This window comes from Rhizophagus irregularis, chromosome 19, assembly GCF_026210795.1.
Source record: "Rhizophagus irregularis chromosome 19, complete sequence".
In the NCBI taxonomy this organism is placed as follows: Eukaryota; Fungi; Glomeromycota; class Glomeromycetes; order Glomerales; family Glomeraceae; genus Rhizophagus; species Rhizophagus irregularis.
Genome location: NC_089447.1, coordinates 4,004,745 through 4,031,309, shown reverse-complemented (window position 1 = coordinate 4,031,309; position 26,565 = coordinate 4,004,745). Strand labels below are relative to the sequence as shown.

At 26.2% G+C, this 26,565-nt stretch overlaps 7 protein-coding genes across 7 annotated transcripts; 3 read left to right on the top strand and 4 right to left on the bottom strand.

Annotated features, from left to right (window-relative positions):
• Window positions 1-4,788: 4,788 nt before the first annotated feature.
• OCT59_011443 (uncharacterized protein) lies at window positions 4,789-5,505 on the top strand (the record flags this gene model as incomplete). The annotated part of the gene is made up of 2 exons (XM_066136506.1): window positions 4,789-4,857; window positions 4,957-5,505. The coding sequence occupies 2 exons, from the start codon at window positions 4,789-4,791 to the stop codon at window positions 5,503-5,505; spliced, it is 618 nt and encodes a 205-aa protein (XP_066001119.1).
• A 2,534-nt stretch (window positions 5,506-8,039) lies between these two features.
• Window positions 8,040-8,935, top strand: OCT59_011442 (uncharacterized protein; the record flags this gene model as incomplete). The annotated part of the gene is made up of 4 exons (XM_066136505.1): window positions 8,040-8,048; window positions 8,124-8,246; window positions 8,321-8,426; window positions 8,511-8,935. The coding sequence occupies 4 exons, from the start codon at window positions 8,040-8,042 to the stop codon at window positions 8,933-8,935; spliced, it is 663 nt and encodes a 220-aa protein (XP_066001118.1).
• Window positions 8,936-11,931: 2,996 nt separating this feature from the next.
• On the bottom strand, window positions 11,932-13,903 carry OCT59_011441 (uncharacterized protein; the record flags this gene model as incomplete). Its single annotated transcript, XM_066136504.1, has 2 exons — window positions 11,932-13,558; window positions 13,717-13,903. The coding sequence occupies 2 exons, from the start codon at window positions 13,901-13,903 to the stop codon at window positions 12,972-12,974; spliced, it is 774 nt and encodes a 257-aa protein (XP_066001117.1). The 3' UTR covers window positions 11,932-12,971.
• A 264-nt stretch (window positions 13,904-14,167) lies between these two features.
• Window positions 14,168-14,731, bottom strand: OCT59_011440 (uncharacterized protein; the record flags this gene model as incomplete). Its single annotated transcript, XM_066136503.1, has 1 exon — window positions 14,168-14,731. One exon carries the CDS (start codon window positions 14,729-14,731, stop codon window positions 14,168-14,170), a length of 564 nt encoding a protein of 187 aa, XP_066001116.1.
• A 1,923-nt stretch (window positions 14,732-16,654) lies between these two features.
• Window positions 16,655-18,878, top strand: OCT59_011439 (uncharacterized protein; the record flags this gene model as incomplete). The annotated part of the gene is made up of 10 exons (XM_025320343.2): window positions 16,655-16,765; window positions 16,848-16,920; window positions 16,990-17,075; window positions 17,170-17,364; window positions 17,455-17,788; window positions 17,868-17,917; window positions 18,022-18,102; window positions 18,175-18,443; window positions 18,523-18,575; window positions 18,652-18,878. 10 exons carry the CDS (start codon window positions 16,655-16,657, stop codon window positions 18,768-18,770), a joined length of 1,371 nt encoding a protein of 456 aa, XP_025171564.2. The 3' UTR covers window positions 18,771-18,878.
• Window positions 18,879-20,641: 1,763 nt separating this feature from the next.
• On the bottom strand, window positions 20,642-23,945 carry OCT59_011438 (uncharacterized protein; the record flags this gene model as incomplete). The annotated part of the gene is made up of 11 exons (XM_066136502.1): window positions 20,642-20,878; window positions 20,967-21,397; window positions 21,465-21,485; window positions 21,557-22,069; window positions 22,138-22,279; window positions 22,362-22,573; window positions 22,646-22,695; window positions 22,777-23,079; window positions 23,142-23,276; window positions 23,400-23,828; window positions 23,905-23,945. 11 exons carry the CDS (start codon window positions 23,943-23,945, stop codon window positions 20,765-20,767), a joined length of 2,391 nt encoding a protein of 796 aa, XP_066001115.1. The 3' UTR covers window positions 20,642-20,764.
• Window positions 23,946-24,402: 457 nt separating this feature from the next.
• Window positions 24,403-26,404, bottom strand: OCT59_011437 (uncharacterized protein; the record flags this gene model as incomplete). Its single annotated transcript, XM_025323601.2, has 6 exons — window positions 24,403-25,211; window positions 25,287-25,628; window positions 25,698-25,957; window positions 26,041-26,120; window positions 26,209-26,239; window positions 26,321-26,404. The coding sequence occupies 6 exons, from the start codon at window positions 26,402-26,404 to the stop codon at window positions 24,464-24,466; spliced, it is 1,545 nt and encodes a 514-aa protein (XP_025171562.1). The 3' UTR covers window positions 24,403-24,463.
• Window positions 26,405-26,565: the final 161 nt, after the last annotated feature.

Genomic DNA, 26,565 nt, shown 5'->3' with positions numbered 1-26,565 from the left:
CTATTTAGAGTGGATTTGTTGGAAACTCGTGGGTTCTTTTTTACTTTAATATCTTAACCTTTAATATTTTAACAACCTGTTACTTACAGTTCATTTTTTTTTCATTTTTTTTTTTTTAGACGGCCGGTTCCGACTTTTGAAGGACAGAATCATAGTAAGTTTTCGTGATCTTTCGAAAACTTCTTTAGAAACTTACATCAATGCTTTTTTATTTCTATCTTGTAGGAACCCAGTCAAATTCCAATTTCGGACTCCTGAAGCGGAAAAGAAAGCAAAAGAAGAAGCTGATGGAAAGAAAGCTGAAGCAGTCCTTTGGCATTGGAACTTTGGATTTGGTAAGTTTCGTTCGAGACGAAATTTATTTTAAAAAAATTTTTTTAAAAAAATTTCTCTTTTTTGTAGGTATCGGACGTTTGTTTCTTGTTGGATTTCATGCCTTGCTGTAGATCGGATGGTAAGTTTCAAAGCATCTCGCTCTGTTCGAAACTTTTTTTCTTTTTTTAATTTTTTATTATTTTTTTTGCTAGTATCGCTTCCTGGATCCTGGGATGATAAGATCGTAAGTTTCGTAATGGTTTGTTTCGAAACGTTTTATTAATTTGTTTTGAAGAAACTAACCGTTTCTTCTTTTGTTTATTTTGTTAGCATGTCTTCGGCTTTTGGGTCAGTTCCTTGAGTAAGTTTCGAAGTAAACTTGATCTTTGAATGACTACTGAATTGTTTATTAAATAAGTTTTGTTCTTTTTTTAGGATTCGGCTTTAAATTTAGAGTTTATAATAAATAGAGGTAGATGTAATTTGTACATGCATAAAAGAATAAATGAAATGAAATAAAAATTACATAATAAATAGAATCAAACCACCTAAAAATCAGCGTTAAAATCTGATTTTTTTACTGCCAATTGCTATCTGATTTCTCACTGAACTGAAGTAGTTTGGTAAATTCGAATATCTATTGATTGTATAACCAGCATGGAGATGAAAAATACTATAAAAAATTTGGTCTTCGCTTATTATTCAATGTTTTTTTAAAGAATTTGTTATTAAGAAATGAAATTATTTAAATGCTCCTAGTATTTTCTTAGCGTCGTTCGTTCTAACTCCCTGATCGCTGCCTCGAATTAGTGCATGAATAGAACTGATGCGTTTAACAATCAAATAAAAAATTGAAATAATTAATAATCTGCTGGTTATTTTTAAAATACCATATGAAAAATCTATGAAATTATTCCCAATGCCAACGTTTAGGGCTGCATTATAATTGTCTCACTCCCATGTAATATTGATTCTGCTTCTAAACTATTTTGTTCCTTGTATTTCTAAGTTATTGTTTTAAACTCATTTATCTGGAGATCAAGTTTTTTGATAATATACTTCCAATTGCATTTTTTCTAAAATTCGATATAATATCATAGTGGAGAGAACAAATGCACATGCCGGGTATAATAAACATAAATTTACAGAGTTATATATTTAAGTTATGTTAATTTCTTTCTTTTTTATTAATATGTATTTAAAAAAAAACTTAAATGTTAAACTGACAGCTAACTACCTAAGCGAAGAGTGAGAAATGGGTTTTTCATAGGAGAAATGGGTTTTAAGCAACTATGTTTTGTCTGATTATTTTGGTTTCGAGATATAAAAATTTTTTATCTTAACTGATCATTAGTCAGATGATAAATCATCAGCTGGTTTTCTGTGCTACAGCATAATTTTGAGTCCGATTTATTCTGAAAATTGCCTACTTTAAACTTATTAATCCCAGATAGACAAATCCGCCGATATGTAAAGTTTTAGCGTCATGCTATTATGGGTATGATTTTCCTATAATATGGCTATCATTGTACAATATTGCACAAAAATTCTATATGCCATTTTACTATGGATAAAACATAACTAATTGTAAATGAACATGTAAACAAAAAATAATCAGCATATATATACTGTATATCGCGGGTCATAGTACCCCCCTATGCATAGTACCCCCCTTGAAAAATTTCATAGAATTGTATAATACCCGGGGGGATATTTTACAATTATTTCGTGATCTAGTAATCAGATTTGAGCCATCTTTTTTTGTTTGATAGCTCTCATTGAGCTCTTCAAAATAAAAAAAAAATCGTTCAAATTGGACTGGTAGATTGTGAAATATTTGCAAAAAACGTAATTTTTAAGCTTTGTTTAGTACCTGGGGGTACAGGGTCAAACCCCCGATTTTTGCAAGATACCTAGGGTACTGTGGCCCGCTATATACAATATATGTTTACTGTATAACCAGGTAAAATTATTTGCCGAATGGATGTATATTGCAGGAATTAAGGTTGCTTGCCGAAACCTAAGGGTTTAGGCAAGATGGCATTTCGTTGAAAAGCGAAATTCTGCCGAAACTATATTAAAGTTATATTAAAAAACTGGCGAAACTTTGGAGAAAGGCGAAACTGCCGAAACTTATTATAAATGCTGAAACTGCCAAAACTCTGCTGAAACTATAATAAATCTATAGTAAAATTTTGACGAAACTAATCGTAGGATTTTGAAGAGGTTTAGACAAGCAACCTTAGCAGGAATTATTAAAGTTTTTCAATATATAATTTTTATTATAATTATTTTTTCGCACACTGTAATATTAAATACAGATGGTATGATTTTATTTACAGTTTTTCTTATTCTAAATATCATCATCTTTAAAATTATTAAATATTTTATTATCAAACTTTTTTAGTAATTTGTATTTTTTTCTTAATTATTTACTTTTTGTAGTAGATTTACAAATTTTTTTTATTTTTAATATTAATCAATAAATAGAAAGATTACTTTTTAAGATTTATTGCAATTTAAGAATTTTTGGCTTAAATTATGTAATTTTTGTTTTTTTATTTTTTTATTTTTTTTGTAAAGATGTGATCATATTTATTTATAATAATGTTAAAGTAATACAATATATTTGCAAAAGTAAAATAAAATAAAGTATTCTAAATTAATTTAAACATTATTAATATACTGCTCCTTCTAAAGGAAAAGACTGATCTATCATCTTGAGACCAAAGGTAACTACTCATCATGATAAACATTTTATGTCAAAACCATATTTTTCTTTCTAACTAATGTTAGCTACTGACACATAAATACTATCAGATGTAGAATGATAAGATTTTTCCAAGATAAATTCTATATAAAAAAAAAGAAATTGTTATACTAATCATATTCTAAGAGCAAGCTAACAGTAAACTCTTAATTATTTACCAATTGAATTATTTACAATTATTACATTTATTACATTTAAATTGACGTTTAACTTCTATACGATTATGTAATTTTTGTAATTTTAAATTTCTTTATAATAATCAAATTTAATATATAATTAATAAAAATATCTGATTTTAATTTTATATATTTAATATTAATAATTATTTAACTAGAAAAAAACTCTATTATATAAAAGATAATAACCTGATTTATTATTTAATAAAGAATTTATTTAAAATAATTGATTTTTTGGTTATTTCTATTTTTTTGAAGTTATATAATAAAATGTGATTAACTTTAAACTATGGAAAATGATTGGTAAATAATCAGTATAATGTCATTTTTATATATTAAATTTAGAAAAGTGAAAAATCACTTTAATGAGAAATAAATTTTTTTATTAAATAATATATTTACAATATCTATAATTAAAATAAAATTTTGAATAACTTTAAAACAAGTTATAAATTATATTTTCAAAGTAAATATAGTATATAGCCTTTATCTTTATTAATAATATTTGAATTTACAATTAAAATAAAATAAAAGAAATAATAACAAAAAATAAAAATAAATATGAAAAACTAAATATCTTTTAAAAAATAGTATTATAGTAAATTAAATTAATAAAACTATTAATAACAGTTTACATTAATATTTTTTAAATTATTCTTCTGCAATATGTTTTAATTATAGTAGATGTAATTATACTAATAATTGAATAATTTTTTTTTTTATATGTTAAAGAATTGTTATATATTATTTATATATAGTAATAGAAATACAGCATACTAATTTAAAATAAAACTTCACGCCTTAAGACTACATCTTAAAATTAAATCAAATATCTTTTACTTTATTAAAGTATAATAATACTAAGAATAAAAAAGGAATACGAAATTAATAGTCCTTTAGTAAAAAAATTTTATAGAAAAAAAGGTCTAATTAATTAATAAGAAAATTCATCTATTTATATATAAATTAATAAAAATAAAGTAATATTAAAAAACAAAAAAATAATTATTTATATAGCAAAAAATTCCAGTTACTTGTATTCTTTAAATCCTGTTTATTATTTATTATTTTTTTAATATTTCCTTCAATTTGGTTATTTCCTGGTAAAGTTTTTACTTAAAGATCTTAAAAATCTTCTTTTTTTTCTTATACTTATGGTTGATAGATTCAAAATTGCAATTCTGATTAGAAAAACATCTTTTGTTATTTTTTTTAGTATTTCTATTCATCTACCATCAGGAATTCAAGAAATTTAATGTTCCAAACCATTAACAACATAGTTTAAAAAGATAAAATATTAGTATAATGCATATAATAAATAAAGAAATGATGTTTATTAATAAATAATATACAATACATAAAAATCAGGATATATCAGAATATAATTAATGAAACATCATATTTTGATAATATAAATATCATTGAAATATCAAGATACCAATATGATTATGAAATTTATACGATACGAGTATGATATACAACAACCCGAAATGTAACTTTTATGTAATCTATTTGTTTCAAATATAGATGAGACATCGGTATAGCAAATCATTGACATATCAGACCACTATACATGATATATTATACAGATATCAGGTATATGAAATCTGACTGATACCTCATCATTTGACCAGTGTTACTGTTGGAGATGGTCATATTACTTATGGAAAATAATTTATTGAACATTTAACTAAGGCTATATGGTATATAGACCCACACTTAGAAAAGTTACGCTCAAGAGGATGTCATCTTCCATCATTATTTAACTCTCTTCCAGTGTATCAGCAAAATGGCGTTTATAATGAATATTATCAAAGAATGAAGAAAAAAAAACCACAACTTACACGCCTAGAACTTTTTCAATTAGCTAATTCTATAGAGCTTTCTTTAGCTGAACCTTGGACATCTAAAAACTCTTGGCAAGAAGTTGTATTAAATGTCTTTGAATTCACATCCATGATGAAGAAATATCTTGATCATCTTGAAACTACTAATAATAATATGAGAACCCTTCATGAAAGTGAAAATCCAGCACGTGAACCATCTAATAACTGTAATATTCATCTGATTTCTAAATGTAATAAAGAAATTGATTCAAGATATTGTATATTAGATTTTGATCTTGCAAATAGAGAAGTATTTGATTTCGTTGATCTTAATCTCTATATATCAAATGATCCTATAAAGAAACATAATTTTATTCGTGATATTCAGTTATCTGTTCTTACGGGATTATACAGGTAAGATTCTTGTTTTATATTTGAAAATTTTAAAAGCATGCAATTACGCATTAACGCACATGATTACAAAAGCATTTTAATCTATAAAATTATTTATTTAGATATCCTTATGGTAATTATCTTGGAACACTTAATTTTATATGGAAAGCATCTAATACTGAAGAAACAAGTGAATATTATGAAACTCTTAAAGCACAGATGATTACTCGTATAAATGACACAATACCAATATATTGTATAAGACAAATGAGGGAAAATATGCTTCAAAAGGCAAGTTGTGAATATTATTTGTATTGTATATATTTTTTTTAATTAAAAATCTCATTAAAGTTTTGTTTATAGTACTCCCTAATTCGCAATCTTTCAAAACTGGTGCTTAGAATGTTGTATCATGATTTAACTGGTGATGCTTCATTATCAAATGATCAAATAAGTAAAGAGATAGAAGAAAGATTACGTCTTATGATGTTATTGGAAAATCCTTCTATAATAATTGATTTTAGGACTAATAATGGATTTCAAGGGTCAAAATTTGATATATTTTGGGATGAACTTGATGGATATTTTAACAAGGTATTAATTTGTATTAATTAAAAATTCTTAATTTCTTATAATAAATTTAAGAGTATTGCTAATCTTAACCAGGAGGATAATTCCCCCCCCCTAAAAATTTAAAAAAAATAAACTTTTTTTATGAAATATATAAAATAAATATAATTGGATATTAATCGCATAAAAATTTGGCAATTCTTGGTTTTAAAAAGAATTTTTATCATGAAAAATACAATTTAACTATAAAAATCAAAATTATGTACTTTTCTCAAAAATTATCTGAACAACTACCTTTTTTAACTTAATAAAACCTTTTCTTCTCATAAATTTACATATAATCTTATTCTTAGATTACTATGCAAGTCAATATTTTAATTAAAAATTGAAATAAAGGGAGAGAGGAGAAAAATTCCCCCAGGTTAAGTTTAGTAATTCTCTAAATTTAATATTTTATTTTTTTTAGCATAATAATACAGTTGTTAATGAACGCTGAACAGATGCTGTTTTATATATTCCATATGCTATATCTATTCGGAAATTGAGAGAAAGAATTATTACTCATTTATTGCCGTTTTCAGAAATGTTGACAATCTGAAATTTTGACCATTTTATACCGAACACACAGAACACACCGTGAACACATACAAAAAATTATGCAAACTTGAAGTATTCATGCATAACTTTATATAAAAACTATTTTTGTCACTTTTTAGATATGAATAAAATTGAAAATATGAAAATTTGTACCGAACACACACCGAACACAAACGAACACACCGAACACACCGAACATTGGCAAATACAAGCAAATACAAGTGAATACATATATGCAAATAATATAATTTTTATACATTTTTTTATGCACACTACCTAAAAATATATTACTAAAGTTTTAATTTTGCTTTTTTTAAAGGAAAATTTGTTTTTTTTTAATTTTAATTGCTGTGTTCGGTGTGTGTTCGGTGTGTTCGATTTATAGAAATGATCGACATTCTAATGTCAACATTTCTGAAAACGGCAATAAATACAAAATATCAAGGCTTACCTCTGCTAAGTGATGTTTCTATTCCATCAGAAGAATGGATAAGATTGAATTTTGCACCATCTAATGCATGTACTACCAAAGCCATGCAGTATACTGGGCATTTTAATGTGAAGTATAAGGTGCAATCCTGATTGTTATGAAAATCCAGTGAAGATGAATATTATTGTCGCACGATATTTAAGTATGAATGCGAATTTAACATCAAATATCAAGATTATGCATGTTTTATCTCGGCAGATGATAAGCACAAAGTGCCTATTAGTGAGGATGTACCAGTATCTACAGGCGTTCGCAATAAAAAGACTTTGGCACCAGCTGAAGGAGAAATTACAGCAGCCGATCACGACTTTACTAAGTTGTCATTAACACCATCTATTACTTTATTCATTAACATTCCAAATGATATATCTGAATCTTTCTATGATGAAAAAGTATATGCCTGCTTTAAAGATGCCATTTTTCAACCAAGTAGTACATTAAGGCATTCAACAGAATTTTTTAACCTGATGAATCGTCAGTATCCAATACAATTTTTACCCTCAATATTGTCACTCTATACTGATGGAGATCCCGATCACAGATGCACCTTTGGATCAGTTCAAGTAGCTTTAATATGTTTATTTTTAGCAGGTAATTTTGATATGTTAATCGCAGTTAGGACAGCTCCACATCATAGTTGGTGTAATCCTGCAGAAAGAATTATGAGCGTGATTAATTATGGACTTCAGGTGTTGCTATAGAAAGAGAAAAAATGCCTGAGGAATTTGAAGACGAATTTGAGGCTTTAAGGACATTAGAAGATATACGCGAAAAAGCAAAAGATAATCCATGCTTAAAGGTGGAATTAGAAAGAACTGCTTCACGAGCGTACAGAACATTTAGTTTGGAAAAATGAAGCATTCGAAACTGAAAATCCTGCATCTGATTTGAAAATTAATGAGATGTTTGAGGTAATACTTTAAAATGATTTATTTTTGTTATTGTTTTATTTTATTCTAATAATTTTATTTACTTAAATTTTGAAGAATATATTGCGAATTGATTCCACATTGACTAAAGATAAAACTACTCAACAACAATTGCGAAAATACAAACCCTTGGTAAAATTTATCAAAACTCATTGTCAAGAAAGAGTATACTCATTTCAGGTAATAAAATTGCTTTAATGTAGTAAAATTATTTTAATTCAAATAAATATTCATGTTTTTGTAAATTTTTTTAGATCAAAAAATGTAATCAAACTTTCTGTAAAGTTTGTTATCGAATTAGAATGCCAACAGATATCTTTCAAAACTTACATTTTTTACCTGATCCAATACCATCACGAGGTATTTTTTATATATTAGTTTTTATATAAAATGTTAAATATTATTAAATTGAAGTATTATTAACTTGAATAATTTTTCAAATAGATAATCCAGATCACTACGAAACATTTGCAAATTTATATAGCAAACCCACAACAGAAAAATTTCGTTCTTCTTTAATCAATTTAGAATCTAAAGCTGAATTGGTGCCAAGTAATATTCTCATTTCTGCTAAAATCAGAGAATATATAAAATGTAATTCTTGTAGAAAAATACGATGCCTTTATAGTAATTCCCATTTAATAGAACAACAAAAACAAGATTTAAAATTGGTGTTACAAACTTATACATATACGTGTGGATCACTAATTTTTTCAGATGATCATAATTTGGCTCAAGAGATTTTTGTTAGAGTTCAAATTTCTTGTGATTCCCCTATTGAATTGCTTTATTATTCTTCAAAAAAAATAGGAAATATTCCAATCTGCTATTGGTGTGGTGCAAATAGTGATTTTAAAATTGTGCCTTAAAATCTACAGGAAAAATTCAAGTTAATATATCTATTATGTAATATTTGTAATGAAAGTGGGAAATCATTTTATAAACGGTTGGAAAAGAAAGTTAATAGAAAAAAATAAAAAACAAATCATGTTAACTAGTTGATTTTTTGTAATAGTCTTAGTATGATTAACATTTAATATTTTTTTTCGTTAATAAAATTTCAAGTTTACATGTGACTTTATTATACAAAGTCACGGGATTTAAATTTTTTTTCTTTTTATTCGACCTCCCTCCCTCCTCTAAACTTTCATAAACAGTGTAATGTAAAACAGATAATTAATTTGGTTTAGCCTTATATAGGTTTTTTTTCCTTTATTAATATTAATTATTCTCTTTTTCTTCATTTTATTTTATTATTTTCACCTCCATTTTATTTTATTTTGTCATTTTTTGTAGATAATTCTTTTTACCTTTTAATGGCTTTAAAACTTTGTCTTAATAAATAATAAGTTATTTTAGATTTTTTGTTATTAGAAATTATTTTTTTTTAACTATTTTTTTTTTAGTTAGATTTTTCACTTCTTTTTGGATTTATAGTTTTTTGTTTTTTTCTTATTATGCTATACTATTCCTTTCTTTACCATTTTGTCTTTTATCATTTTTTTTATTACTGTTTCATCTCCTATCATTCTTTTTCTATTTTCATTTTATTCCATATATTTTTTTATTTTTATTCAATTCTATATCATTTTTTTTATTATTTGTTTATTCTATATTGCTTTTTTATTATTATTTCATTCTTTTAATCACTATTTCATCTCCTCACCACTATTTTTATTTTTTATTATTTTTTTATATTAATTTCAATTATATATATTTTTAAATATTCATATACAGTAAAATCATTTGAAAATGAATCTTCAACATTAAAAATTACAATATTAAAAAATGGGAGTTTAAAAATCAACTTCAAAATATATCATAATTTGACATATATATTATTTTATTAAAATTTGAATGATATTTAGGAATTAAAGTTTTATCAAAAGTAAGTAGTTTTTAAAACTGAATTAAAAATATTAAATATTTATTATGAAAAACTTTATTTTATCCAAAAAGTATTTGCTAATTTTGGTTTTATATTAGATAATTTGTCAGGTAATTAATATTGGAAAAGTTATACATGCTGCCCAAATTATTTTGGGATGTCATAATTATAATTTGGGATGCCGTAATTAGGACCCCGGATATCTAATATAAAGGTCATAATGGACTTTTGGCCAAAAACACCCCTTTTTGCTGAAACTCAAAAAATCGTTTTTTGTAAATATCTCAGCATCCAGTAATTCAATTTTAATGAACTTTTTTTTATTTTGTAGCCCTCATTTAGCTCTACAATTTAAAAAAAAGTTCATCAAAATTGGACCACTGGATGCCGAGATATTTACAAAAAACGATTTTTTGAGCCCCTGAAAAATGGGCCAATCTGCCGAAAGTGTGACTTATGACCTGTTTTGGAGATATCCGGGGTCCTCCGTAATTCATTCAGTTTATATATAATTTACTATGTAAAGTGCCAAAATAATTTGGGATGCTATAATTGAATTTGGGATTTTACTTATAATTATGGCAGCCCAAAATAATTTGGGTGGCATGTATAGGAAAAGTAATAAAAATATTTTCATTGTCAATTACTTTAAGGTTCCATATATTTTTTTTATATTGTGGGATAAACACTTCCTTTAAATTAGGATAAAATGCCATATCATTTGTCTTATACAAAGCAATATTAGTATTATATTAGTATAATATTAAAAACAAAATAATGATTTTCAATATTTTTCAAGTGATAATTTTATTCAAAATTAATATTTGAGTATTTATAAAACAAAAATCATTACACATAATATTAAACATTGTATATACTTATATGCCAGGAGTTTTCTTTTCAAAATTCCATTCCGGAACTTATTTTTAAAGTTCTCCTACACTTTTCATTTCTTCCCATCCTTCTGCATATTTTTAAGAAGACTAAACTTTCAAAACCTTAGAAAAATTTCAAAAATCCCAAAATTTGATCGCTACTGTGCATTCCTAATTTAGTTAGGCTAATTATTCTAAAAATAACTTTCTAAAATTCGATCTGCACTACCGTCTATTATACTTCTTTTAATCGTATCCTAGTAAATTTCTCATATTACAGCGTTGAATTCGGTCAGTTGAATCTACTAAAAGAGCACGAACTTTTCCAAATTTTGTTTATGTCTTTGAGAATGGCTTGTAATACTATTAATAGAACATGAAGTTGAAAAAAAAACTAGTAAAGTATATATATATATATATTTCATTAAGAATTTATCAGTACGTAAATAAGTTTAGAAATTTTAAAAGATTTAATGTACAAAGATAATTTAATAGCGAGATAATTTATATGTAAAAACGCATAATTATTATATATAACAAATATACTTAGTTGATTATAAAAATATTCGGTCATGTACAAAATTTTAAAAACTTTGTGCCCGCACACTCCGCACATTGATCAATTAATCTATGCTAAAAAAATTTTTTAATCAATTTGGTCGCCCTTGTTTTTAGCACTTATTCCATATAATAGTATATTCGTATATAAAAGAAGGATGTGATACTCGGAAATAATTAAATTTGTGAACTTATTTGTTTATCAATGTGCATCTAAGCACTTGCTCCTGCCCTTTTTATAACTTTGCGAATTTTGAATGAGATGGAAACCAAGATAAATTCTTCCGATCTACTGTAGCAAGACGAATCTAATATTCGCGGTCTTATTATTTCGACGAATAGGAGTCATCTTTTTTACATGATCAAAAATCACATGATTAAAATTCACACGCGATCATATGGGTTAGTTGGGTACGCGCATTGTAAATGACATTTGTTATTTTTTATCCAAAAAGTCAACTGTCTTGGTCTCATGAACTTCAGTTAGCGAATTATTGTCTTAAACCCGAAGACATACAGTAGATACAATTCCGCTATTTACCTATCTGTCCCAACATGAAATTCAAATATTCGAGAAATGTATTACAAAAGTTGAAAGATTATTACTTTATTTCTGGACAGCTTGGAAGCCAGAATATTCTTCATATTGATCACAAATAGGTTGAAAATATCACGCCTAGTTTTGGATGCGAAGTAAGTTCTTGACATGTCAATTATTCAATAAAGATACTAATCATTGGTATAATTCTTAGTTTTTATGCTAATACCTTATTTTTTTTCGTTTCGGGATTCTGAGAGTCTTATTATTTTACACTAAGTCTCTATGAGCTTCGTTCAGGTAGAAATATTCCAACAAAATCTCAGCAGCATTAAAAGTAACTCGTGAGTAATACTCTTTTTTTTCCTTATTTTTCTTAGAATATCGAACTGGGAAGTTCATACTAAACGAACGATGAAAACGAAAACAGGACGAGGCATTCAGTGATGATTATTAAGATTTTGATTATCTAGGGAAAGTCAGTCCGAGGATTGTTGAGTAGAGTGAAGGAAGGTTTATAAATAATTATAAAATCGTTAAAGGATAATGCGTATGAATTTATATTACTCGGAAAATATAAGATAGATTTTAGGATAGAAATGCTACTGAGTCCTGTTGATCAAGATATTCAGGCGAAATAGACCAATATTAGGATTGCAAACATTTCACCTGTTAAGACTACTACTATTTCATATGAATTTTGAGTGGCTACCCAGTTAATTTTCATGATTTATGTTAAACTACTATGGAGTAATATATTTTATGCAACATCACGTAAGGAAATAGCACAACTAATTCGAAGGATCAGACTAATGTAATAATATCTGGAATGATATCAGCATACCATTACGATACTCAAGTCAGTTCAAGAATCCACCAGAATATCAACAAAGAAGCGGGTTTGATCCGGACTTAAGAGTATCGTTATGCTGAAAGGTTTGAAATGTTAAGAATATTAGATATATCAACCAGCTAGGACGTGTGGATTATGAGAGAATACTATATATATATATTTTTATTCTTATTTTGCTAAATAAAATTATTTGTTATCTACAGAAAATTTTTTTTTTTTCAACTAAAAATTTTTTAATAATACCAAATTTTTTATATTTTTCAATTATTTTCATATTCTCATTATTTGTATCTAAACTACCACCAAAACCCTTAATAACAATAAAAGTAATTGATTTTGATGGTATACGATCTTTCCAACTAATGAAAAATGATTCTAAATCTTTTGAAAGTAAATCAGATTTTACATAATTATATAAATTTAATTCATGAAAATTTTTTGAAGAATTTTTAACAATAATTTCCAACATATCATTTTCTTTTAAATAATTACTACCACACCAAATTTTAATACTTTCTAATTGTTGACAATTAATAAGAATTAATTTTAATGTTTCTAATTCATTTTTCATAAATAAAGTAAATAAAGATTTTAAATTTGGACAAAATATAGCTATAGATAAGTTTAATAAATTATTACATTTATATAAATATAATTCTTTTAAATTATTTCCATTAATTTCTAAAAATGTAATTAAAGATTCAACTTTTGGACAAGCATAATCAAATTTTAAAATTTGTAATTGAGTAAATTTAATATAGTATTGTAATTCATTAAAATCTTTAATAATAGAATCATTATATTCAAAAGATAAATTTTAAAGTTGTTTTAAATTTTTGAATTTTGAAATAAACAATATTGATCTACAATCTTTTCCTTGTATAAATAATTTTGTTATTGTTTTGTTATTAAATATACAATATCAGTCCCATCTGTACATTTATAATAAGGTTGTATTAATGATAAATGTTTCAAACAATTTTGTGAAGAAATTAAATCTTTCAGATCTTTTGAAACATTACATTTAAATATTATATCTAGTGATTGAATATTATGACATATTGGAATTAATTGATTAAAAAGTTCTGTATGATTTGAATTACATTTTAATTCTGAAAGATTCATTAAACAATTTTTTGCTTTAGGAATATTATTAAATGATATAAAATTATTTGGTATATTTAAGGTTGCTTGCCGAAACCTAGGGGTTTAGGCAAGATGGCATTTTGCCGAAAAGCAAAATTCTGCCAAAACTATATTAAAGTTATATTAAAAAACTGGCAAAACTTTGGAGAAAGGCGAAACTGCCGAAACTTATTATAAATGCCAAAACTGCTAAAACTCTGCCGAAACTATAATAAATCTATAGTAAAATTTTGACAAAACTAATCATAGAATTTTGAAGAGGTTTAGACAAGCAACCTTAGGTATATTTATAATATTATTATTATTATTATCATTTAAACAATAATTTAATCTTTTTAAAGAAGAATTTTGATTTATAAATATTTTAATTATTTCTTTTGCTACCAAATAATTTTTATCTTTTAAATTTAATGAAATATTATTGGATTTTTGATTATTAAAAGAAATTTGATAGTTTTTAAGAACATCATTAATTAATGTATAAAGTTCAAGAATTGAAAGAACTTTGCAAAATGATGGATAATTAAAAAATGGAGGTTTTGAAATTGGAATTGAAATAAAAATACCATTTTTAATTAAAAGGTCTTTTGATATATTAGAAAGGCAAGCGATTAAGGTACCAAGAATTTTTAATTGATGTTTATAAGTAATAGAATTTTTAAAATTCCAAATATTCCTCCATAAAATTCTAACTGAAATTTCACTCCAAAAGTAATTAACTAATAAACATGAATATAAAGTGATTTTATCTTCTTCTAAATATTCAAATATTTCATTAAGACAATCAGCATGTAATTGATAAGCCATTTTGATAATAATAATAAAAAAATATATATATATATATACTATATACAGTATATACCGCTGTGAAAAATTCACTTTTTTTAAAGAAAATCATTTGTAACATTCAGAATATTCCTTAACGTATACATCATACAAATAATAACGTGCATATCATTTATTATGAAAATTATTGTTTATGTCTCAATGAAAAAAATATTTCCATTCTTAGTTTTTTTTTTCCTTCTTTTTAAATTTGAATTAAAAAAACAATTAAAATTATGGTCCTGCACATTGTTACAAATTTATCATTTCAAGTATAAAATTTGACCAATCAAGATTCATCATGACAAATTTGACGCTATATTTAATACATTGTAATGATTTGTCATTGTGCAAATCGTCATTTTGAAATGGTATTTACATTTTCTCATTTTTTGTGAAATTTGAATTTTTTTACGTTTCGATGTGTTTTCTGAATGTTTGCAATTTTTAAGACAATGTGGAATGCCAACGATTACTATTATGGTGCACCACATTTATAGTAATGTAACTAGAAAGAAATTTTGTTAAGTCCAGAGCTAAGTCTTACCGTAGAGAAGATTCTTGTGCAATGATGAGAACCAATCAACATTAACTCATTTATATCACAGTTCTAAGCTAAAAAAAAAAGAGCAAAAGAACAACTCATCAACCATCTCATATCTGGAATCTATAATATTACAAAGTTATATGATTTCTAACTAATATTATATGATTATATCGTCCAGGAGTCTTCTGTTAATGATGAGAAGAAGCGTAAGGGGACTACGCGATCAGAATGGCCACAACCAATGAGAAAGTTTTAGAGGAAATTTTAGTATTGCAAAAGTTGGTATATGGATCAGCAATGTGCTTCAAAGTTCAAATCTATTGAACTTCATAAATCGATTAGTTGGATAGATACAGCATCATTCATTAGGGTGATACAAAGCAGATATAAACATTAATATTCCAAACCTTAAGTGTAGTCAAGTTTTACTGCTCATCTTGTAACTAATTGTAGATAGCTACCTTTTTTACCCAGTGCGTTTTATTTTCATCTTTTTCTCTAGATAATTGTTATTTGCTAGCCTTTATTGAGTAGTTTAGTTAGGCCATGCTTTTTACGCTTAGTAAATAACAGGCGGAGTATTTTAAAGTTTTTTATGTTTTTATTGTAAGTCTTTTCTATCGCTATGTAATAAAAAATATTTCTGTATAAGATTAGGATCATAAATGCAAAACATATTCTAAAGAAGCTTTATCAGCGCCATCATTGATGTGTTAAACCGATCTAACTATACTAAGAAATGGAAACCGGTTAAGATTTTATTGTTGTACAGTACATCGTCACGTACAGGACGGACCTTGCGTAGAATTAAATAGTCCTTCGTTACACTTCGAACATGTCGAATATTCGGATATTGATAAATATAATCCCGATTATATTTTTTGCCAAAAATATTGAACTAATTATAGTATTCAGGTAGTTTTTGTAAAAATATTTATATTATATGACGCTCACCAACTTTATTAATTAACAAGATTAGTAATAGTAATATTCAATAATTAATAAAAGAAAAGGATTTCCTTAGATTTCCTTAAACAACAAGGTGTGTATTTTTTTTTATTTTGCAATGATAGGATAACCCCTAAGTTGATGCGTTGGCTTAAGGTAAAGCCGACAAGGGGTATCTCGTGTTACGTAATTTAACCGTGCCACTTATGTAAGATCGGTAATTATCTGGACCGATGATTTAGAGTTTTTACTTTAAATACAAATCATAATAAATAACAAATCATTTTAAATACAAATTATTTTCTTGATTTTTTTTTAAAATGATCACATTGTTATTTTTCGCCACCATTTTCGTTATCGTCATTTATCATGTTCGGAAATATAATAAAATACCAAAAGAAATCGAAAATATGCCATACATTTCTGCATTCCCCTTAATATGGGCATTATTAAGACAAAAACCTCATGATGAAATTCAAGATGTGCTTCACGAATCTTCAAAAGGCCGTGATATTTATTTAGTAAGTCATATTATGCGTATTCCAATTATTCTTTGAAATTTATTACAAATATTTATTATTCCAAAAACTTTAATCTTTTTAGAGTAGAATTGGTCCGGCTATGAATGTAAATATTTCAAGTCCTGAACATGTTAAAGATTTATTAATGGAATCAGGTAAAATATTATGTATATGTATATATATACTTATTTGTTTGATGTTTAATTTATAAAATTATTTTATAGAGGATATTGCACTAAAATTCGAATATGGACCCGGAAATATTCTTTATGACTTTTTTGGAAATGGATTAGTATTTTCTAATGGTGACGTATGTACAAAATATAATATTTTATTATTATTTTTTTGCAGTAGGAATATTACGCGTAATTTCTAAAATTAAAACAATTTCACAATTTTACAAGAAATGGAGAACTTATAGAAAATTAGCAACCCCTGCATTCAACAACGCTTTATCTCCAGAAATTGTGGGTGAAACTGTAATGGATCTTTTTTCTTTCATACAACAAAATTTGAACCGACCAATTGATATATTCGAAGTTATGCAACGTACCACAATTGAAGTATTGGGAAAATTGGCTTTTGGATATAGATTTGGTGTAAATATAAAAATTTATTATCGGGGGTTTTTTTTTTGACTAACATTTATTTATTACAGACATTTTCTAATAAAATAACTTTTGATTTAGTGTTTAGAGTCTGGGGAAACTCCTCATATTATAAACGTTTATAAATATCTTATTTCAACCGTTGAATCTGTTTATAATATTGTATTTCCATGGATTAATAAATTACCGACAGAACATAATAGAAAGTTTCGCCAAACTATTAAAGAATTTGATGGATTCATCTTTGATATTATAGAAGCAAAGAGAAATCAAATTAACAATAAGGAAATTTCTGATAATGATCGTGTTGATTTGTTAACCAGTATGTTAAAATCCAGTGAACAAGAAGGAATTCATGCTGACACAAAACAATTAAGAGATGAGATGGTGACTTTTTTTGTTGCAGGACATGATAGTAAGTTTAAATCAATTCTTATATAATTGGTTCTTGTGTCAATAAGCATAACTAATAATTTTTTTTTTAATTCAATTAGCTACCTCAATGTCATTAAGTACTTCACTTTATTATCTTGCAAAATACCCGGTAATTAGTTCACCAATAATTATATAAAATTATGGCTGGTTTTTGGTCCGCATTATAAGGCTCAATTACCAGACTTAAACTAAAAGAATCTTTTTTGTAAATAGGAAATGCAAGAGAAAGCACGAGCAGAAGTGATAAGGATTCTTGGTGATGAACCAGTCATCCCATCTTCAGTACAATTAAAAGTAATAGCCATTTAAATACATTTTACTTTTCATAATTTAAAAATCTTTAACTAAAATCTATTATACATTTAGGAAATGAAATATATTAACGCAATTATTAAAGAGTCTTTACGAGTATATCCACCAGCGCCAGTAGTAAGTCTTAGATCATTACAAAAACCAATTAAAATTGGCCCTTATATTGTGCCAAAAAATGTTTTATGCTCAGTAAATATTTGGCAAGTTCATTATGACACAAGGTATTGGGAAAATCCCAAACAATATAATCCTGAAAGATTTTTAAATAACGAAAAAAGACATCCATTCTCCTGGATTCCTTTTTCTGCTGGTCCAAGAAATTGGTATGTGACTATTGAAATTATTTAATTATTTAATATGTTATTTTTAAATTAATCCTTTTTCTTATTCCTTTTTTTACAGTATTGGACAAAATTTTTCTATAATGGAACAAAGAGTTATTCTCTCAATGATGTGTTAGTATTTACGTTTTATTATATGGTTGATTTATTAAAAGAAATTAATAAATTACTAATTTATATTTTTATTTAGTGCTAAAGTATAATTGGACTCTTCCTAAAAATAGTATTAATGAAGAAAAATTGTTATTAGATTCTCAATTTTTATTAAGGCCTGTTGATCTAAAACTTGTATTTACCGAAAGAAAATAAAATTATAAATTATCGATAATGTATTAAACCCCTATTACTTAGCCAAATAAAAATCAATACTCAATATCTGATATGTATTGTAAATAAATCTCAAATTTCTCCGGATTACAAAATATCTCTTATTGGTTAGATTTGTTATAACATAATTTAAAACCTGACTTGTTCTTTTGTTCCCGTGCAATTTTAACAATGCCTTTATGTAATTTAAAAAAATCAAAAACTTTTCAAGAGCTTAAGTAGCTCGGAAGTGGTTTATTGAAAATTGCTTGGTTTGAGTATCATTTTCTCTTATTATAATATTAGGTAAATCTCGTATAAATTATAATAATCTTTTAGTCAAGTTTAATTAATGAAGCTAAATGAAAAATCAATATTTTTAGTTGTTAGGAACCGGGTTCGAAACCGGTTCGGTTCTAAAATAGTTCAAAGCAATTGCACATTTTAGAGATCATTTTTTCTATCAATTTTTTAGGTAAAGTTACTTATTGGAGTAAAGTAATTCGACTCATCTGTATTTAATAATTTCAAAAATTGTTCAAATCACTTCCGAACTACTTAACATCCCTAAAAATAAAATGAGTAAAGGGACTAAAAAAAGAATATGATTATTTTAAATAATACTGTTTTGGCGGTAACGTCAAATGGTTGAATATAATAAAACTATGAAAAGAAAAAAAAATGATAAATATAATTTAAAATATAAATAATCTATTTTGTTTCGCTAAAAGTAAAATACATTCGTATCTAACGCAAAAAAAAATGCAACGCATTGATTGATACTTGTGAATTTGTGATATATTTATATATTAAAATGTAAAACTTTAATTTGACTACTTTGGATATTTTTATTTTATTAGCACGAAAATTATGTACTCGCCCAATCAAATATTGCGTACCCTAGAAAAATATCCGATTTTCCTTTTTCCAACTAGTAAAAAATAAGATTCTAAATCTTTTAATTCTGATTCAAATGTTTATGATTTTAGTTCATGAAAATTTTCTTTGGTAATATTTTCCAAAACATTTATTTTTTTTTTTAAATACTTATTAATAAATTGAAATCAAATATGTAATGATTTCAGGTTTGGGCAAATTTATTGTACTATAGTATTTATTATAGCATCCGCGAATCAGTCAGTAAAATCTAATTTCAAATACCGTATCTTAAGAACACTTTTTTTTTTATAAAAAATTACATTAAAATTCTGGATGGTGCTAAATTCGGAAGTCTTTTTAATATTTATATTATATCCTTTTTGAAAGTCAGGTGATTAAAATCGTGTGATGCTTAGAATCGGAAGAATACGATAACTTAATAGCAGAAATTTTTGAGTAATTCAAAATGGTTATTTCAACTTATGGATAGTAGTTTAGCGAAACTTACGCGAAAAAGACTAGCTAATGGTTGTACGATAGAATCGACCAATAGTATAAACGTTCAGAATAATATAAAATAACTACTTATTAGGAAAGATGTTTAAAATATTTTGGGAAGACATGTGATTAGAACATCTTTTGGTTCGATTGATACACATACAAATGGCGTGTTTAAATCCCGTTATACAACAAGTTTATTGCTATAATATTTCCAGGTCCTTACAGCATCCCCCTCTATTGACATTGCCTTCCAAAGAATTTGTAATAATTTTACTTATTAATTTAATTATCCAAAAAAAAAAAGATTAACGTAACCATAAATGTATTCAGAATTTTATAAACCAATTAGCTGGAAATTAACAAGGTTATTTTACTTTTTTAAGAAGGGGATCTAAAAATGAATGAAATTATTGAAGTCATATTACATGTTGCGTAGAAAATACCAAATCACGAATTTGCGATCATTCAGCTCGATAAACCCGATTCAAAATTTAGAAGTAATACATGTAAATTTTTAATTTATTAATTAATTTAATATATTATAATTATTTTCGCTGTAATGTTACATAATGTCTCTTTTTTCTATTTAAAACTTAAATATTACTTTTTTTTCTAATTTAATCATAATCTTTATAAATTTCTTTCACAATAAAGTTTACAGCATCACAATCAGACCAATAACTTAAATGTACTGTAATAGCATTAATATAACTAACATCCAATATTCCTTCCTAAATAAGAAAAAACAAATAATTTTAAGTTAATTTTCCTTTAAAAAATAAAATATTAAAATAATTGTATTGTTCAAATTATACAGACCTGTAAAACCCAATCAACTCTCCCAGATGAATTTAAACTTTTAATTCTAACAGCTCCATTAGGATCCTCAATATTCTCGGATTTGTCCGATTTTTCTAATAAACCAGGCGAAGAATAATTTGTTGGAGGGTAATTTGTTAATGCTGATCCGCTATTATTTTCGTTATTTTCTCCTGATGTATTATTAGGCATTGAAGTTGACCTTTTAAGTAATGAATTATTAATATTACTATTACTTTGTGGTATTATAGATTGGAATCCCTTTGTAAACATCAAGGAAGTTTTAACTGATGAAAGGATATTAGTAGCTTTGCTTGCAATCTCATTTCCAAATTCTTGAAAACCAAGATGCATTCCTTTTAATCCCCCTTTATGATATGGAATGAGAGCAGGTTTTAAACTACTACCATATTGTCTGGCAATGAGCGGCTCTAAAAAAACAACCTTATTACGATTAAATCTTTTTTTAAGAAAAAAAAACACAAAATTTTTTCTTACCCAATCTATAAGCAATTGGATCTAAAAGAAACCATACGAAATTAATTATATAGTATATTTTTATAAATGACAATCAACTATTCGTTACATACCTGCATTATGAAAAATGTTATATAGATTTTTAACAGCCGGGTAACATAACGGAATAGAATTATTTAAAGGTAAATCCATGCTAATTCCCATTTCCATCGCTGCGCCTGCTAATGTCTGACTAAAATTTTGTTTCATTTGATGGTTAATTCGATCTTTTCTAGAGGCTACTTTAAGACCTTTCAATAATAAAAACAATCCTACTGGCGATCCAGCTGCAAAAAAATTCGTAACTTCAAAGTCTAGTTTTACAGTATGTTGATGAAGTTTATCCATATCAGCTGACCCTTTTTCCTCAAAAATACCAGATGGAGCTGAAGGGATGATTGGAGGTTGATGACATAAAACATCAAATGCCAATACAGAACCAAGTGAATGTCCATATAAAGAAACCTTTCCTCTATTCTCAATAAATTTAGGATTCTTTTCAATAAATAACTTGTAAACTCTATTCATTTCTTTTGTAACAGTATTTATCATCATTTCCCTATATCTTGGTGTCATGTATAATAAAACTAAAAAAAAAAAAAAAGTTAAAAATTTTTAATTTATATTTAAAGAGAGAAGAAAAAACACTTATTACCATCCATTAGCACATCTGAAATCAACATTCTTAAAGTTGGTACACCCTCCAAAGTAATTTCATCTAAAGTGGTTTGACCTTCTTCAACTTCCGGCATGCCCAAATCTCTTTGAACATTCTCATCTTCAGATGCCATTCCAAACTTATTTTTAATAATGAAAAAAGAAAATTTAATATCATCTTTTACATAGTATCAAATAATAAAAAAATTAAATATTATTTACCTTGATTTCTTGTCTCCATTGAATAGGTAAAACTTGTATACCGCTTCCAAATTTACGAGAGTTATGGACGTTTCTTTCGGTTTTATCTGAAGTATTAGAACCACGACGATCCAGGCTAGAATCTGATTTATTTTTCACGTTCTTATTAAGAGTTTCGGAACTATGGGACATAGAATACGTGGTTTTTATAGTCTTCCTTAGCGTATTAACATCTATATATTAAAGAAAAATGTTATGGTCTTTGATGATATTAAATACTAAAAAGGTATTATATAATATTATACCATGAACAAAATTTATATATTCCATCCTCTCGCTTAGCTTTTGGCCAATACTAAATAAATTTGAATTAATTAATTAAAATTTACCAAAAAAAAAAATATCGCATATATATACAATTATATAATTTACTAACCCATGAATAACCAAAATTAAGTGATCAACGACTCTTTCTTCACCTTCGCTATCATCATCATAATCTTCACTTTCAATAATTTCTTTGACATCTCTCAGATTAGCTTCAGAATTTGGAGCACCTCTTTGACTAGAGTAAAGATTATCAAATTCATTCTTGTATTTTATTTCTTCATCAGTAGATTTTTTTGAAGTAAGTTTTTTAACTTCGTTATAACCTCGAATGAGTTTAGTTCCTCCCAAATGAACTCCATTAGTAAGTTTGGCGAAAACAGTTTTGGTTAATTTACCAGTCATATCATCACTATATAAAAAAGTAAATTAAATAAAATCATTATTATTTTAACAAACAAAATAAATGCTTACCTTAACAACCAAGCAGTCGCAGGATTTGTATAAACAACGTATTGAGAAAGATATTTTCCAAACAACTTTTCTTGAACATGTTCAGTCTGTTCCGTTGATTCTGTTTCAGGCGGTGGAATCCAAACATCATGTTTCCTATAACATATATTAATAAATAAGCGATGAAAGAAATATATATGAGACGCAGTCTAAACCGTAAGAAATAGAGAAGTCGAGACGTGGACTCAGGTTTCAATCTCAATTAATGTAATTACTTACTTGTATCCCGCTTCTATTTGAGAAGATAGGTTTTCATTACATGGGAGAAATTTTCCGTCACTTTGATAAAACCATGTTGCACGTATAACTTCATACGTCGCGCCTGACCAATATACGGGACAAATTTCACGATTAGGTATATCCACTTCAAATAGATAATCTTCATTACATAAAACTTTTGTATCGTCTCCAGATTTAAAGGCAGCTTCAAGAGCATTAGAGTCACGTTTAGAAAAGGGTTTCCAATTAGTTGGTTGTTTAGAGGAGTAAGTCTTATTATGAGAATTGGATAAAGTTATATTGGTTAAGCTAGTTAAAGAGCTGGATGATGACGTAGTTGTAGAAGAAGATGATGTTTGAGATCTTGAAGCTTGAGATTTTGGAGATTTTTTGTTTGGATCTTTTAAGGATACATCAATGGCATGAAACCTACATAAAACAATGAATTAAGTAAAAAAAAAATCTAATTTAAAATCGTTAATTAATATGTAACGTAACACAATACCAATGTGCAATTATTTCAGGATAATTCTGTTGCGAAGACATTTTTAGTTTAAAAAAAAAATTTTTTTTTTTTTTTTTTGATTTTTTCAAAGGTTATAAATTTATAGCTTTTTGTTAAAATGGCACTAGCTTATTCGGTAAATAGTTGGGTTTACCATAACGTCATAGTTACTACTTACTGTACGTCCTTGACGATCATATTTGGAAAATGAGACTAAATTTAATTACTGCGGTAAAACCTGTCATGGGAAGTTATGCGCATTATATGCATACGGTGATCAACGGGCGTAGTTACGATTAAATGTTCTCGACGTCATTATTACTTAATGAAATCCTTAAAAATTTTAAAAATTTAACATAAAACATAAATTCGTTATTTCCTTATTGACACGGATAATAAAATCTAATCATGATTGGATGAAGATAATCAGAAAAAAGATACGAGTCAATTATGAAATTATGAATTTCAGTTGGGTAAGTAATCTCGCTTAAACATTTAAAGTAAGAATTGATTTTTTTTATTAATGAAAATATATCAGAATTAATAATATTATTATTATCTATACAATCTTCTCTTTCTCTTCTTCATTTTCATTATAATCTTGATTATTAATTTGATTTTCTAACAAAATTTTTTCATTTTCAGCAAATAACTCAGCATCTTTTCTACCTTTATCTACATTTACAGTTAATATAATTAAAACAGGAATTAAAATTGAAAAAAACAAATACCAAAAAGAATTTCTAAGATCATGAGTTACATCACTAATAATACCAGTTATTAGAGGACCTAACCAACTTGAACCTTTATCAGTAATTTGATTTAAACTAAAAAATTCATTCTCATGACCTTTAGGTATCAAACTACTAAATAATACTGTACAAAAACTTTGTGTAGCACCAAGTAATCCACCATAATAAACAGCAAATAACCAAATTTCCCATGGATGTTTAAAACCAAATGGAGCAATAAATCCACATAATGCATAAGCTGGTGCTAAACAAAGTAATGAAGTTGTTATTATTACCATCTTTTTTGTACTCAAATTAAAGTATCTTTGTATCCTTAAAAAACCGTAAGCACCAAAAACAGCAGATAATGGTACAGTTATTGATACCAATAATAATTCAATTTGAGAAAGTTTTAGAACTTTCTTGGCAAATATAGTTCCCACAGTTCTAACAGTACCAAATCCATCTGATAATATAAACCAAGCAATTAAATATTTCACTATTTCTATTAATTCTCTTGCTGATTTTATAGTTCTTCCAACTCTTTTAAAAGATAATGTAAAATAACTTTGATTTCTAATAAATTTAGAGGGGTATGGGTTAATTCTCCAAGAGTGTAATTTTGAAAACTTTGGCCATAAATAAACTTACTTTGGTAAAGGGAAACCTGATCGGTTTTTCATCCATAAAACTGGAAAGGTTAAAAGTGCTATACACCAAATTCCAGATATTACACATCCAATTTTTAAGCTTAACATTTTATCTTCCATGAATATAGTAATTACAGAACAAATTGCCAAAATAAATATACCAGATGGAATACCCCAAAATAATGTCATGACAGATAATTGATTTGATATTTTTTCTTCAATATCATGAATTTCTTTTTCCGTACCACCATCTCGTTTAACTTGTAATACATCTGGATGAACATGTGCATATGATGGTATACATGCTAAAAAGAAAACTGAAGATGCACCAAAACAAACATTCCTAATAAAAAATTAATTAGTTAATTAATATGATTTAATTAAAAAAAAATTAATTAGTTGAATAACTTACGATAGTATAGCTAGTAATCCAGCTAACCAATACATGTTTGGATTAAGAACTAAAATATATCCTATGGTAAAAAAAGCTCCAGCATAAGCAAATCCTAACAACATTTTTTTTCTATTATTCCCAAAATCCGCCAATGATCCGCATCCAATATATACTAAACATTGTGCTAGAACTGATACTGCTATTATATAAAATGAGTAACTTGTTGAATCAACATACCACATTCCGAATTTTGTTACACATTTATAATCTTCTATTGTCTAAAATGTAAAGAAAGTGAGAATTATAGTCGCAACAGAAGACGCGTGAATTAATTCCATGATACGGCTTACGAACGACTTACGATATCACATGGAACATTTCTATCTTCTAATTTGAATCCTGCTTGACTTGAATAAGTTTCCAATATTACGGGAATAAAAACTAATATCAAAAAAAAAATGAAGAAATCCTATGGTTAATACAAATTTCCTCTCAAATATATCGTGTGTAAATATTTTAATCTCAATACCCGATAAAACTGCCACAATGTATGGCTCTGTCTATTAATAAATCATTCAGTAATTAATTGGTATTTAATTCTCTTTATATATATTAATAATAATAAAAAAATAAATAAATACCCCTGCAAAAGTTATATACCATGCTCTTAATTCTCTTGTAGTTAATTCTTCTTCTTCTTCATTAGCTGGATTGTGTGACGTCATAGTATAAAAAATTAAAAAATATAAATTTGTATTTTATTTATTTTATTTTATTTATTATTATTATTATTATTTTTTTTGAGAATGTGCCTGAAAAAGTATTTTCCTATCTTTAAATAATAAAAGTAAATAATTATATGCAAGTAAAATGCAAGCCTAATCGT